The sequence below is a fragment of the Boleophthalmus pectinirostris genome, unplaced genomic scaffold, assembly GCF_026225935.1.
Source record: "Boleophthalmus pectinirostris isolate CB_2022bp ecotype Guang Dong unplaced genomic scaffold, ASM2622593v1 HiC_scaffold_5, whole genome shotgun sequence".
Lineage (NCBI taxonomy): Eukaryota > Metazoa > Chordata > Actinopteri > Gobiiformes > Gobiidae > Boleophthalmus > Boleophthalmus pectinirostris.
The window spans coordinates 36,960,479-36,975,716 of NW_026571404.1; the positions used below are offsets into that span (position 1 = coordinate 36,960,479).

At 41.1% G+C, this 15,238-nt stretch overlaps 1 protein-coding gene across 4 annotated transcripts in view; it reads right to left on the bottom strand.

Moving 5' to 3' along the window:
- The window catches only part of LOC110154515 (polycomb group RING finger protein 5-A), a 39,242-nt gene extending 24,388 nt beyond the window's left edge, over positions 1 to 14,854 (bottom strand). For 2 of the 4 annotated variants that reach the window (XM_020918508.2, XM_055163100.1), the window contains exons 1-2: positions 14,649 to 14,854; positions 4,492 to 5,000 (exon numbers count right to left, since the gene is read on the bottom strand). In XM_020918508.2, coding sequence (XP_020774167.1) covers positions 4,492 to 4,606 — 115 coding nt within the window. In that variant the 5' untranslated portion in view covers positions 4,607 to 5,000; positions 14,649 to 14,854. Of the gene's footprint in view, positions 1 to 4,491; positions 5,001 to 11,649; positions 11,728 to 14,376; positions 14,396 to 14,648 lie in introns of those variants that run through there. The other 2 variants (XM_055163102.1, XM_055163101.1) reach the window with 2 other exon arrangements.
- Positions 14,855 to 15,238: the final 384 nt, after the last annotated feature.

The following is a 15,238-nucleotide window of genomic DNA, read 5'->3' on the forward strand; positions in this document are numbered from 1 at the left end:
ATGGAAGTGAGAACCAAGAGTTATCACTGTTTGGATTTATTGCCCCAAAAGTGCTGCATATTTCATTCCCTCCGTTACCGACATGAGTTTTTAAATTTTTTGTCTTGAACTTGAAAGAATATCACAGGTTTAACTTGACCCTGTTGGAGTGTAACTCTTTCCTACATTCTGATACTTTACTTATTTCAATAGTCCCTCTAGTTTCTGAATAAGAGACATTTGAATGTCAAAAATCTGCCCCTGTTTCCCTCCGTTACCACTTGACCAGACCCACATGTACACCATAGTCTGTATATGCAGGGTGACACAAAAACTTTGACATAACTTCGCAGACCAATAATTTTGGCAATTCTTATTGAAACAAGCGCAATCAGAGATAGTAACGTGGTCCCCCATGTGGCATCGGTGCAGGCAGTTCATCACCACAGAAGCAGATTATGAGGAGCCCAGCCCATACACCAGTTATGTGTGTGCCAACTTGTGTGACGATTTGGTGAATATTTTAGGCCGCAGATGGTTCAGAAATTGCCAAAACTGCCTGTCCTTTATAATGCCGTGACCTTTCAATTGACCTGCGTGACCTCAAATGACCTCGAATCATCAACAAACTTTTTTTTTTTGCGGCATTGAGTAAGGGAGCTTGACCCACGTACCAAATTTGGAGACAATCAGTCCATAAATGGCAGAATTATCGCAGGTGGACGGACACACAAACACACAGGGTGAATCCAAAACCTGATCAACCCTTTGAGGACCAGCTAATAACCTCAAATGTTCACAGAATGTAGACAAACAGATCAAGTTTTTATATTTAATGTTTTATTTTTGTTCTATTTTCAGGTTCACTCTCAAAGAGAAGTTATTTTGCATCTCGGAATCAGCAATTTTCAATATCCAAATTAACTACTAATAAAACAGGTTAGCAGTAAATCATTTGAATAGCCTGTCTACCCCCCCGTAAACAGACACACACACACACGCACACACACATGCATATGCACACACACAGACACACACACATAACATCTACACTGTCACCAGCCTGTCACCTTTGTCACTATTTGTATGTAATGTTCGTAATCGTAATGTCTGTCTTGTATCCTGTAAGTTGTTTGGTTCCTTTTTGTTGTAATGTATGTGGCTTTCAAATAAAATTATTTTAAAAAATGCTTAGTTTGGCCCAGGAAAAAAAAAAAAAAAAGATTTGGAAAAACTTCACCAACTGGCAAACAAATTTGAACTTGTAGTATTCGTTCTTTTGAATTCAATGAAGCACAAACAACAATAAAATGGTTTGTTATTAAATTTTTCCATTTTAGTGTCAAACAAAAAAACAGATTTCGATCTCTATGTGCATGATTTAATTTAAAGTTTCTTTCAAATAACACCAATCAAAAACCTTCTCAGTGCCTATTTCAGTTTTGATATTTTATTCTCTCTGGTTTATCTGTTGTTTAGCGAGCCGCGTGGGAATTCAGTGTCATCGGAACAAAGGAGTTTATTGCCTCGCTGCTTCCTGTTTCTCGTCATGTAGTTCAACATTTACTGTAGGTGCAATATTAAGTTGGCCATATTTCCATTTGTGAAAACCTGGATACCTTACAGGAGGTGGGAGGTGGGGCCTCGACATTGAGCTACACTCGCCCCTTGCTATATCGCGGTTCACCTTTCGCGGTCTCGCTATTTCGCGGATTTTCTTTTTCTGTTTTTTTTTTTTTTTTTTTACACACGGGTGGGTCAGGTCTGAGTAACCAGGTCTAAACCAGGACTAATCTTGGACTTAAGAGAGAGAACGCCGAGCAGTTTGTCTGCAAAACGCGATTGGGCAATTGCCGCGTTTACCTCCGTGAGGTGCGGAGCTGAGTCGGTTCTTTCTCCTGCGGTCACCTCCAAGCCCGTCCTGGTACAGTCCTGGAATCAGTCTTAGGTTAGTCCTAGGTTAGTCCTGGTTTAGTCTTAGTTCAGTCCGTGGCGTAGGCAGCGCAAAAGTTTGATACAATCTCGGGTTAACGGCCAGGTGTGGTCCTGTACTGGTGGGTGCGGTGCTGTACTGTGAGTCTCCAAAAATGGACCCGTGCGGGACTCTGCGCTGTAGGCTCTATTACGGAATAAAATAATATTTGGTTCGTTACATAAAGAAGGAGGAAAATAACAAAAGGACGACAGTAGCAATAAGTTTTAAGAAGGATGTAAAAAGGATTGTAACTGTCCTGTCCTGTCTGAAAAAAGTCTATAAAGTTTGTGCTGAGGGGTTTTACAGCCTTAACACAGATATAATAATCATAAAATATTGACTACTTCATCGATTTCCCTTATCGCGGGTTATTTTTAGAATGTAACCCCCGCGATAAACAAGGGACCACTGTACTCTCACCTCGCAACCTGTGCAATGGCCTCCCACTTGTCCTGACTGGGCCGGAAAACTGAGAATTTCTTGTACAAGTCATTGTTAAATGCGCATTTGCGTTTCGGTATGTTGCAGACTGACCGACTGTTTGTGTCTCGCTCCTTCTGAGTCACAGACACTACGAGAGACGCTCAGTTTAATGCCCCCAATGAACGCTAATGAAAACCCGGACATTTGCATCACTTAAAAAAAAAAACCCGGACACCCCGGACAGGACGCAAGATACGGACATGTCCGGATCAAAATGGACGCTTGGTCACCCAATGCAATATCAATAATGTTGAATTCTCTCGTCTATTTTCATACATAAGGTGCACAGGATTATAAGGCGCATTAAGCAAAACAAACGGACGACACTTGAAGCTGATCCTTAGTCCAGGCGTCCACGATCCATCGGCAGATCGTGGTGTAACTCGCCCGCCGTTGCCTCCCTGTCTTGGTGAATGTGGATTATGAATGTGGGTGGATCATTTAAGTTTGAGGAATGATGTGTTTAATGTGTAAATAAATCAAAAATGGCGACAAGGCGACGGAAGCAGTGTGCATTGAGTCGATGCAGAACTATACTTCACCCTTTACTCCACAAGGCTCCTGACTACAGTAGCTGGAGGATCCATCAAGCTTTGTATCTTACCAAAGTCGTACTAAAACATTCTGACCGATTTTTGAGCGCGTGTACCACATAAAATCAGTTCGAGGTCAATAAACACAACCAGAATTAATGCATAAGGTGCACCGGATTATAAGGCGCACTGTCCATTTTTGAGAAAATTCAAGGATTTTAAGTGCACCTTATACTTGAAAAATGTGAAACTTTCTAAGACTGTATGTAAACACTATAACAGAAGAGGACATATTTCGTTCTGGTCAAGTGGTAACGGAGGGAAACGGGCAGATTTTTTGACATTCAAATGTCTCTTATTCAGAAACTAGAGGGACTATTGAAATAAGTAAAGTATCAGAATGTAGGAAAGAGTTACACTCCAACAGGGTCAAGTTAAACCTGTGATATTCTTTCAAGTTGTTGACAAAAAATTTAAAAACTCATGTTGGTAACGGAGGGAATGAAATATGCAGCACTTTTTGGGCAATAAAAATCCAAACAGTGAAACTCTTGGTTCTCACTTCCATATCCTTAACAAACTGGTTTGAATATTTGCTTCATATAGTTTTCTACCATATGGTACAAGATTAGGTTGAAAAAAAGATTTTTTATTAAGAAAGGTCATGGTAACGGAGGGAAAAGTAACGGAGGGAAAATTGTACAAACAAGTAGAAGGTGCATGATTTTACATCATTTGTCACTTTTTTCTTCCAAAAACTTTAATATTACTTCAAAATGAAAGGAAACTATTTCTATAAAATATGTCAGTCCTTCCAAGCAAATTTTTATCATTTTAAATACTTTTTTTTTTTTGAAAAATCCTGTACCTTCATCAACAGTTCAAAGATGGAATAACACAAGATATGATGAAATACATCCATTTATTTACATGATTTGCAGGTCTTTGAAATTTGGGAAATAATTTTTGTTCCATGTTTCATACATGGTCTGTTTAAAACATATGGAACTTTAGATGGTACAGAAAAAAGGTCAACAGTTTCATAAACTAGAGTACATATGTATCTGTTCAATACATTTTTATATCAGATGCATTAACTTGAATTTTTGGCCTTGTTGTTTACTTCTGCTTGGCCGGGCCCGTTTGTCAGTTATTCAGGTAGGTCCTTCTAGCAGCATAATTTCATATAAACCAGACAGATAAACCAGACAGAATAAAATATAAAAATTGAAAAAGGCACGATGACTGTTTTTTGATTGGTGTTATTTGAAATGAACTTTAAATTAAATATTGGAAACAGAGGTTGAAATCTGTTTTTTTTTTTGTCTGACACTAAAATGGAAAAATGAAATAACAAACTTTTTCCTTCATATTATTTTTCGTTCTTAATTGAAATTCGAAAAGAACAAACGGTACACAGACCTGTGATCAGTCCGAGCGTTCGTGGTTCCGTTTTAAGAGTTTGATTTTCAACAAAAAGGTGAGAGTGACAAAGTGAAAAAGTGCTGTGTTCGTACTCACATGTGTGCAGGCACTCAGTGACGGTGGTGGGTTTGATCAGGTATCCGCGGCACAGGTAACAGGTGATGAAGTGGTTAAAGTCCCGAACCAGGTGTCTCTTTGTGGTGGCGGACATGTTTGTAGTTCTTTTGTAGTTCTATTGACAGACAGATAGGTCCATTTATGAAAGTTAAGACTGGAAGATTAGACGTACGAGCAGGTCCATAGGGTTATGTTGAAGTTTTAAGGTCTCAGTGGTGAGTGCAAAAACATGTGGAGAAGAGGGAGAGGAAGCTACTGTGTGAAGTCCTTCTCCATTTTGATGATTCCCAAGTGAATTCAGTGCAGTATCTGGAACGTTCCCAAATTGAATCCAGGTAGGAATATGGTCAGACGGATACAGGTACAGGTCATCCTTCACAAATGGGCAAAAACTTCCAAAACTTCAAATCGAGTTTCTCATTATAAATCCTCAGAGGTGTTAGCTGCCCTGTGTTGGTCATGACCGCTGGACCTCCCGACACAAATTACTGCAAAAAGAAAAAAAGCGTTACTTATTTGTTGAAAGCTGTGACTCAAACTCATCACGGTGAATAATTAGAACAATCAGAATGCATAAAGTAAATAAGTAACTCTGGTCTTTAAAATCAGGGGACATTTTGCGAATGAAACTCCTGCACATCGCATCAGGTTTGTGAAGTTGTTGTGTACAGTTTTGTCTCGTGTTTTTGGTGATGTAGGATTGTAGTTGGAGCATTGGACAGAATCTTACACCTAAATATAAGAAGGGTTTGGATTAGAGTCCTGCACGGGTCCATTTTTGGAGACCTGCATCCTCCCAGTACAGCACCGCACCCGCCCGTTACCCTGTCTTTATATCAAAGTTAAACCTGCACCCGCCTGGATCCGTTAACATTTCACCCATCACCCGCCCGCGCCCGTGATGAATCACACACAAATTAAAAGCATCCAAACTGAAGCGTCCATCAGAATACGATTTGAAAAGTTACGACTTCAAGAATTACAATCATGAAATGAAATGGTTTCGCTTTCACAGGCTTTATTTACTGAGCAAAAGAAACACTGATCGAGATGCCGCACTTTTGCACCACAAATGCCATGGACTAACCCAAGACTAACCCAGGACTAATCCAGGACTAACCCAGGACTAATCCAGGACTAATCCAGGACTAACCCAGGACTAATCCAGGACTAGGACTAATCCAGAACTAATCCAGGACTAATCCAGAACTAATTCAGGACTAATCCAGAACTAATCCAGGACTAGCCCAGGACTAATCCAGGACTAAACCAGGACTAACTCAGGACTAACCCAAGACTAACCCAGGACTAACCCAGGACTAATCCAGAACTAATCCAGGACTAATCCAGAACTAATTCAGGACTAATCCAGAACTAATCCAGGACTAGCCCAGGACTAATCCAGGACTAAACCAGGACTAACTCAGGACTAACCCAAGACTAACCCAGGACTAACCCAGGACTAATCCAAGACTAATCCAGAACTAATCCAGGACTAATCCAGAACTAATCCAGGACTAATCCAGAACTAATCCAGGACTAGCCCAGGACTAATCCAGGACTAAACCAGGACTAACCCAGGACTAATCCAGGACTAATCCAGGACTAACCCAGGACTAACTCAGGACTAACTCAGGACTAATCCAGGACTAATCCAGGACTAATCCAGGACTAGCCCAGGACTAATCCAGGACTAACCCAGGACTAATCCAGGACTAGCCCAGGACTAATCCAGAACTAATCCAGGACTAGCCCAGGACTAAACCAGGACTAACCCAGGACCAGTGTTGGGCAGTAACAGATTACATGTACCAGAGTTACGTAATCAGAGTATAAATTATGAGTAACTGTATTCAGTTACAGTTACTGTTTCAGTGAATGGTAATTAGATTATAGTTACTTGGTTGGAATAAATGGATTACACAGAGGTATTTTCCTGTTTTTACATTTTGGGCTATATCCCTTCTTTTTTTTTCTTTTTTTTTTTCGGTAATTCCACTCATTGTCCGACACTGAACCAGGTCTAAAACCAGGTTTTTATTTTCTTTTAGCAGACAAAATATTTTCTGTGAAGATATCCTAGTCTTTGCTTCTCTACAGCAAATCAAGTAATCCAAAGTATTCAGATTACATTACTCACCTTAAGTAACTTAATGGATTCCGTTACAAACTACATTTTGGGGTATGTAATCTGTAATCTGTAGGGGATTACATTTTAAAAGTCACCTTCCCAACACTGCCCAGTACTAACCCAGGACTAACCCAGGACTAATCCAGGACTAACCCAGGACTAACCCAGAACTGAACCAGGACTCACTGTTGGGACGAGCTCGGAGGTGCACCCGTGTAGACCGTAGGGTGATGTGGGTGGAAGAACCGCGCTGCACGGAGCGCAGCCTTCGTCCAATCGTGCTTTACGGACACCCTGCTCCACAGGCTCAGGGTCCAAGATTAGTCCTGGTGTAGTGCTGGTTTAGGCCTAATTTAGTCCTGACCCGCCCGTGTTTAATCACTACCCGCCTGCATACCCGCCCATAAAATTCCAGAATATTAAAACCCACCATTTCAGTAACTATTTACCCGAGCCCAGTGCAGGACTCTGGTTTGAAAACACTGCAAATTTCTCTAATCTGACCAAGATTTTAAAATGTATATCGGGTTATTCATCTTGTTTTCAGATTTATTATCTACTTACTAGTTCTGAATTGGTTGTATAATCTTAAAAATTGTCACATATATTTTTTCCATGACCCACCTACTCTGAAAATCTTAAATTTAGGCAATAAGTGTTTAGAAGAAGCTACAATCCATTTACCGTAGATTTCCCCTGCAACACTTCACTTGTTTTTAGATTCAGTGATTGATTCAGATTTGCTCAATACTCAAGTCTGTTTATCTCAAACTTAGCATCCATAAACTTATTTCCAGCCCATGAACACTTACCACAGACTGCTTCATTCTAATCTAGTCTAGTCTAGTTTATTTTACGATGACTAGTCAAGTAAAAATAATCTCGCTGCATGGACAGATCATTTCACTACTTTTAAGTCATTTTCTATCTTATATCTTAATTTTGGCACTGTTTTTTTAAAGTGTAGGGCCCAGGAGAGATCACTAAATTACTCAAACATACATGGATGACATCTAAAACCTCTTCAGGCATGTTTTTGATGAGAGAACAATATTATATAATATGGTAAAACGCTCCAAAAAAGTTGATTTGCATATTAATCTTGATATTAATCTTTTTCGTGCTTGTAGACTTTCTTTAGTTTCTTTCTTAGTTTATACTTTTACTTCAGGATTTCTTACTCTTACTTGAGTACAACTTTCTGGATATTTGAGTGAGTGTACATGTTCCTGTCAGGACTTTAAAGGACCCATATTACACGTTTCTGATCTCTGTTATAATGATTCCTCATCACAAACAGACCTGGAGTCGTGTTTTGTTTAACACACAAATCCTGCACATTTAGGCTGAGTTCTTCTCTCAAACAGAAAACACTCTGTTCCACCTTGTGATGTCATGTGATAATACAGGAAGTGCTCTATTTGCCACGTTTATATGAAAGCTTTGATTCCAAATATAAATAATTAAATTCTGAATAAAAATTAGTTGTGCTTTTAAAAGACCATGTAAACACTTCATTCCTAATGAGAACGATTATTCAGAATTAATTCCGAAGTAAGTGCATGGTTTATTCAGATTTTATCACCGAGAGTATTTTTTTGGTATATTTTGCTAAATTATTTTGTAACAGCGCTACAGTTTTGTTGCTTGTTTAGAAGAAGGAAACTTGTTTATGCAACACATTTCACATTTTCACTGTTTTAATGATTAAAATGTTTGTGTTTCATATGAACTTTACACAAGAAGTGGTTTAACAAAGACTTTTAGTATCACAGTCATGATTTAGCCTTTTTTTTATTGAACTGCATTGAATCGATTTGAAATGTATCACTGAAAGTGCACTGTATCGAGGTATGTATCATATCAACCACTTCTTAACGATACCCAGCCCTATTCTTCGATCATGTTTCACGTTTATTCTTCTTAAAAATAATGTCAGTATTTCAGTTCATGCTCGCTGTGTCGCCGTTCTGACACGATCCCTTCGATCCGGCTCCACCAGTCCTCTCTTCGGACTTTCATCCACGTCTCTTTGGATTTGAGAGCGGGATGTGGTAGAGCAGCCTCACACTCACTTTGTCTTCTTCCTCCCTTCTCCGACACTCTTCCCTTCTCCTCCTCAGCTCACAGACGTAAAGCGTGATGAGACAATTCTCCAGTTCAGACAATTCTCACTGCGGAAAAAGTTTGGATCATGTTTGTGTCCGTGGCATAACGACAAACCGAGATAACAGAAAATCCGGTAGCAGCTGAAGTGTGTGTTTTCTTCCGGTTCACGTAAATACGTTTGTGTTCCTGTCCAATCAGAACTCTTCCCCAGATGCTAAGTGGAATTAAATAAGATGATTCAGTGTGTTTTCCAGTAAACCTCAATTCAGAATTATTATTTCCACGCAAACTCAAAGGAGAATACGCCTTCACTAGAATCATTTGGATGATTTCAGCTCTGGAATTGCAAATCTCTACCGAACAAAAGGTAAAACGTGGCTGTTAACCACCACTTCATGACATCACCAGACGGAACAGTGCATTTTGAGCTTTGGAGACGCAGACAGACTAATAATAAATGTGTGAATGAAACAAAACATGACTCCAGCTATGTTTTTGATGTGGTAACAACATTATAACACGGCATGAAGCTCACAAAAGTCACAGAAATAGAAAAAACTTTCCATCTCGCCCCCTTTCTCGTCCCTCGCGATGAGTTTGGGTGAGTTTTAGTCTCTGCATTTTTAGACACAAAGATGAGTAATGTGCTCTGAACTTTCATTTTGACTCCGCACACCCATTTTCCTGTCATTTATTTGAATGTGTTGCCACGGCAGCAAGGCAAACAGTAAATGAAGCAAGAGAGTGGTCTAAGGATCGAGATTGTGTGGTTTTTGAAAAAAACATGGCGGATATTGCCAATAGTGTTTCATATGTTCCATTTAGGGCTGAACGATTTTGGAAAGGATCTGATTTTGGATTTTTTTCAGACTATGATTGTGATTGTGATTATATTTGCGGCTTTGTCCAGAAGAACTGACAAAAGACTGAAAAATGAGCTGACAAACTAACACAAGAATGACATTTTAGAACAGCAGTAGCTCAGTTGGAGCAGCGTTAACCCTCCTCGCCCCCAGTGTGTGCGTACACTGTTGTGTGTGTGTGTGTGTGTATGAGTGAGTGGTTCCTTGTTGTAACAGCGTAAAAGCTTTGAGAGTTTTGAAGGAGGAAAAGCTCTGTATAAAAATGTGACCGTTTCGCACAGATCTAAACTCCAGGGTTAGCAGTGTTTCTATGCAGAAGGAGAAAGGATATTTTGTTGTTTGTGGAGGAAATTATGGTATTTAAAAATAGTGCTGTAGTCAAGACCACACTAATCGAGACCAAGACCAGTCCAAAACCTCAGGGTCCAGAGACCAGGACAAGACCACAGCCTCTGAGGGTCAAGACCGAGACAAGACCAAGACCTCTGGGGGTCGAGACCGAGACAAGACCAAGACTATGGCCCATCAAGACCAAATCAAGACCATCTTTGTCATTTTCGACATTACAGTTACGTTGGCACATATATATCAACGTTTTTTATAAATCTATCTCCATTTTATCTGATTAATCTTCATTTAGGCCTAAAATAAGCCAAGCACTGAAACACTCATCCACAGTTTGAGAACCGCTTCTTTAAAAGAACTTCAACTGGCACTTTACACAAAACTGTGAAGAAAGTAAAGAAAGTGGGCAGGATTTTTAAGCCTGATTTTCCAAGTTCCTAACTGAAGTTACATTCTTTTTATACTGGTTTTACAGTGGGATTTAGCTTCTGCACATTCACCAAACACACTCCGTGACAAATGCAGATGCATTTGTGCACTTTTATTAAGCAAACTGCAGCCACATGGCGTGGTAAGAAGCTTATTGCCGACAGCAGCGGCCGTAATGAAATATGATCACGCTCGTCGAGTGTCAGACCTCGAGTCTGAGACAAGACCAAGTCCAATAGTGGTCGAGTCCGACCAAGACTGTAAAAAAACGGTCTCGAGGCCAGTCTCAACACCAAGACCGGTCTCCAGTACTACAACACTACTTAAAGAGGAGGTATAGTGCAAACTTTTTTTTTTTTAAAGCCTGCTACCATGTTGTTTCCTCACCAAAAACATGATGAGGTTTCAGATGTCATCCAGGCATGTTTGAGTAATCTAGTGACCTCTTTTGGTTCTTGTAAACTCCTTATACTAACCATATAAGATTCTGGTATCAAAAAAAAAAAAACGACAGCTTATTTTGATACGATCATAAACGATAAACTGCTCTGCATTCTTCATCATCATTAGTTTATATGACTATAATACAAATACAAAAAAAAAAAAAAAAAAGAAAGAAATTGGGTTAAAATAATATTTAGTATGCATAGTATATAAGTTACATGAACTCAAAGCATCAAAAAAAAGGTAACATGGTGATCTAAATGTTTGTGTTGGCAGTTGTGACCCCATAGAAATAAAATATCCCCTCTTTAAAAAAAACAGCAGCCTCTGTGATTTGCTAACTGCATCCATTTAAATTCAATTTTTGATTCGATTGTGATTAACTTTGCAGCACTAGTTTTGTCCTGCGCTCCGTAGGCCGGTGGAGAGAGTCATGGGATTACATAACCGTCTGTAGGGCTGGGTCCCGTTCAATATTGTTTGTATTACATGCTTAACACAATAGCTTCTCAATGTCAGAACCTGGAAAACAGGCTACTTCTCTCAGTACATGGGTTTCAGCTTCCTGTTTAAAGGCGACACATTTTGATCTGTGATTCACTACGGCAACAAGCCACATCCACAAGTAAAGAGTTCTGCGGCAATTCTACGGCATTCATATTTCATGGTAGTTTGTTATTAGTCTTGATTCAATAATTGTGCTGAGTTTTGTTGACGGGATACAAACATTTCAAACTCTATTACGAGAAATAGACTTGATGCTTAAGGCCGAATGTGATTTTCAGTATTAAATAATAATGAATTTGATATACCCACGTGGTCTTATATCTGTGTAATCCTCAGTGGTCCAGGTCGGTTCCACAGTGCTCCATGTGCGTGTACTAATCTACATGCCCTTATACTTGTTCTGTTACAGCTCAACATCATTTTAAAGGTTTCCGGACCGGAAATGTGACACTTTTAGTACCGATACTTGCTCAAATGAGTCTTTAGTTTCGACGCTAGTTTTAGTATTGAATAATATCTCATTTTCATTTCAATTTTAACACCCTAGTACTGAATGTCATTTTAAGAAATTATAATCTTAAAATACTTACAATTAAATTTACTTTAAAGGGACAGTCCGGAATTTTTGACATAGGACCTCATTTCCTATTGAGCCAGAGTGTTGGAGACGTGTGGAGACACTTTTTGAAATATTCCATCCAGTCCTTGTATTTGCAGAGGTCACTGGTGCTAGGCTAGTGCATGTCTATGGCCATAGTTCTCCTGCCACTAAAAACAGTCTTACCCACTCCACAAAACACCCCAAACAAATCTATTATTACACCAGACTGTCCATGTGAATGTCTGTGTTGATAAAATTATTGTAGAAGTAAAACCAACCTTGCATTTGAAGGATTTCTGTCTGAGCAGCAGCAGTGAGTTGTTCTTCCTGATAGAAAGCTCGGCACTGATATGTGAGAAAATAGTCCCTCAACATGCGTCGATTCATGCGAAGCAAGGTTAGTTTTATTTCAAACATTATTCTATCAACACAAACATTTACGTGAACAGTCTGGTGTAATAATAGATTTTCTTTGGGTGTTTTGTGGAGTGGGTAAGACTATTTTTAATGTTAGGCTAACTATTGCCATTGACATGCACTAGCCTAGCACCAGTGATTTCTGCAAATACAAGGACTGGATGGAATATTTCAAAAAGTGTCTCCACACGTCTCCAACACTCTGGCTCACTAGGAAATGAGGTTCTATGTCCAAAATTCTGAACTGTCCCTTTAAAGGCGCTGTAGCCTACCTGATTTTTACCATGTGAAACAGTTACCTTATGCATTATGAGCATCCTGATTATTCACAACACTGAGTTTTCAAGTTTTTTCCAAATACCAACTAGCATGCAAACACATACGTCCTCATCATTGGAAAAAAAATAATAATAATTAGTTCTTCCTCTAATGACTCTGATGCCAGTCTGAAGAGACCCAAATCTGATTTTTTCACCCCTACGCTCCTGTATCTGATCTTTTAATGACAGTCTGAACGACACAGATCTGATTTTTTTCAAATGTGACCCAGGACACTTGGATATGTGCTCCTAAAACTGATACATATCCGATTTTTTGATACGCGACTTCAGTCTGAACGGTCAGGTCACATTCATCCACCTACACGTCAGGCTCAGAGTCTCATCAATGGAGGGAAAGCGAGGTTAGTGAGTTTATTCATATTTTGGGGGATCTCTGTATTCAGGCCAAATTGGAGACATCTTACCGGAACTGGACGTTTTTTGAAATGATTGCCAAATAAATGTCCGAGTGCTCCAATATCAATGAAAAATAAAGAGCCTGCGAGCAAAATACACGGAGACTAAAAACTCAAATAAATGAAGTGGCCATGGACGTGTAACCTGTCCATTTTACCAAGAACTAAATCGTATTTTGGGAGACAAGTCCAGCGTTTAGGCGACTTCCGTAAACACTGAATACACTCGCTGTGTGTGACGTCGTCGTGTCCTGCAGTGCGCATGTGGGACACTTTTGGAGCGTTACAAATCAGATTTAATTTGAAACGTGAACGACCTCACAAACAAATCAGATTTCACAAAACAATCATTAAGCCCTGCAGTCTGAGCGTGGTCATAGTAATGTCACTCAGATACATGTGGGACACTTTAATTTACATTTGTGAAGCTTCAATTTATGTTCAATGAAAATCCTGTTTCTGTTGTGCTGCTTTTTTCAAAATTGTGCAGATCATTACTCAGGAGTCTTGTAAAAGCCTGTCCTTTTCCTCTGTCAGAAAGTGTGACACAGCCCAGACTTCAGTGCCGTCCTGCGGAGTGCACATGTGCAGTGTTATGAAGGAAACGTGTACGCTCCTGATGCTGGACGTACTGACTCATGATTAGACGTTAGTAATCTGTTAGTACTAGTAAGTTAAGGTAATAGTGTAAGGTTCTGGTACTGGTACTGGTACTGGTGAGGTAATAGTGGACGGTGCGGTGCTGGTGAATCAGAGTTTAGCCCTGACACAGAACACGTGCACCTGTACTCCAGAGCACATCCTCCGCACGCTGCTTTACTACACCACCAATGTACAGCGTGCCTCATGGCGGGATGACGTCACACCACACGGCCGGAGCGCGCGTGTCAGGTGTGTAAACAGACAGGGAACAAACACGGAGCGCGCATGCACACGTACATAAACACACACACATACACACGCGCAGAGCCGCCGCGTGCGTACGGAGCGGCGCGGGGAACATCTCTAGTGCGCAGCTCAAAAATCCCCCAGTGTCCGTGAGGGTGAGGTGCACGCGCCCTGACACACACATACACACACACACACAAACACACACACACACATACACACAGCAGATCTGCTTATCTCATCGTTACGGCACGTCACGCTCTACGTCACCATTGTCAAAACAACATTACGCACATGACATAATCCCGTAACACACCGCCTTATTACATGCGTACGCGCGGGTGTCTTCCTCTCCACGTACGCGCACATACTCTCACGCGCACTACGTACCCACCGAAAAGTTGCGAAGAGAGCTCGGTGTCACGTCCCCCGCTCGTACACGTAAAGCGCGCGAGCTCCCGCCACAAACACGGGCTCATCATCATCACGAGGACCCCGCTGAGCCCGCGTGCGCGTGTGCACTTTGCGTTGAAGCGAGAGGGCGCGAGGAAAGGGGGCGGTGCAGCGACGGCGTCAAAGTTTGGCTCGAACCGGAGAGAGACGACGCGCGGCTCTCCGGTTCCAGCTCCCGTACGGACGCGCACTTCACGGCGAGCCTTCCCGTACCTCCGGCTGCGCTCCGTCCTCCATGACGCAGAGCCGCAGGTCCTCGTGAAGCTCCGTCCGGCGTAGGGCTGAGGGAAGGCGGAACTGGTCGGCTCGCTCTGCCCAGTCCTCCCAGCGGCGGCACAGCTCTCTGCGGTGGGCGGGAGCAGCAGAAGTAGCAGCAGCAATAGCAGCAGCAGCCAGGGCTCTGAACTGAAAGCGCTTGTGTAACTCCGTGTGACTATTGGCCCGCTGCACGCACGCGGAGCCAGCACGCGCAGACACGGAAAGAGCGGAGGCAGTTTGTTCAGCTGCTCGTTCTACATGCGCACTTGGATTTTCTGCACTTTTACTGACAATGCGCCGATGTGACTCCAGAGTGCTGATGGGACTTTTGGCTCCATCCGCGGGATCCGAGTCTTTTGGATCCGTTCGCTTCAAAGACTCATTTTTTTTATTTGATTTGATTCGTTTTTTATTTCGAGTTTGTGCCAAGAGAGAAACAAAAATCACTCACATACTACCAGTGTTGGGAAGGTTACTTTTAAAATGTATTCCCCTACAGATTACAGATTACACACACCAAAATGTAATTTGTAACATAATCCATT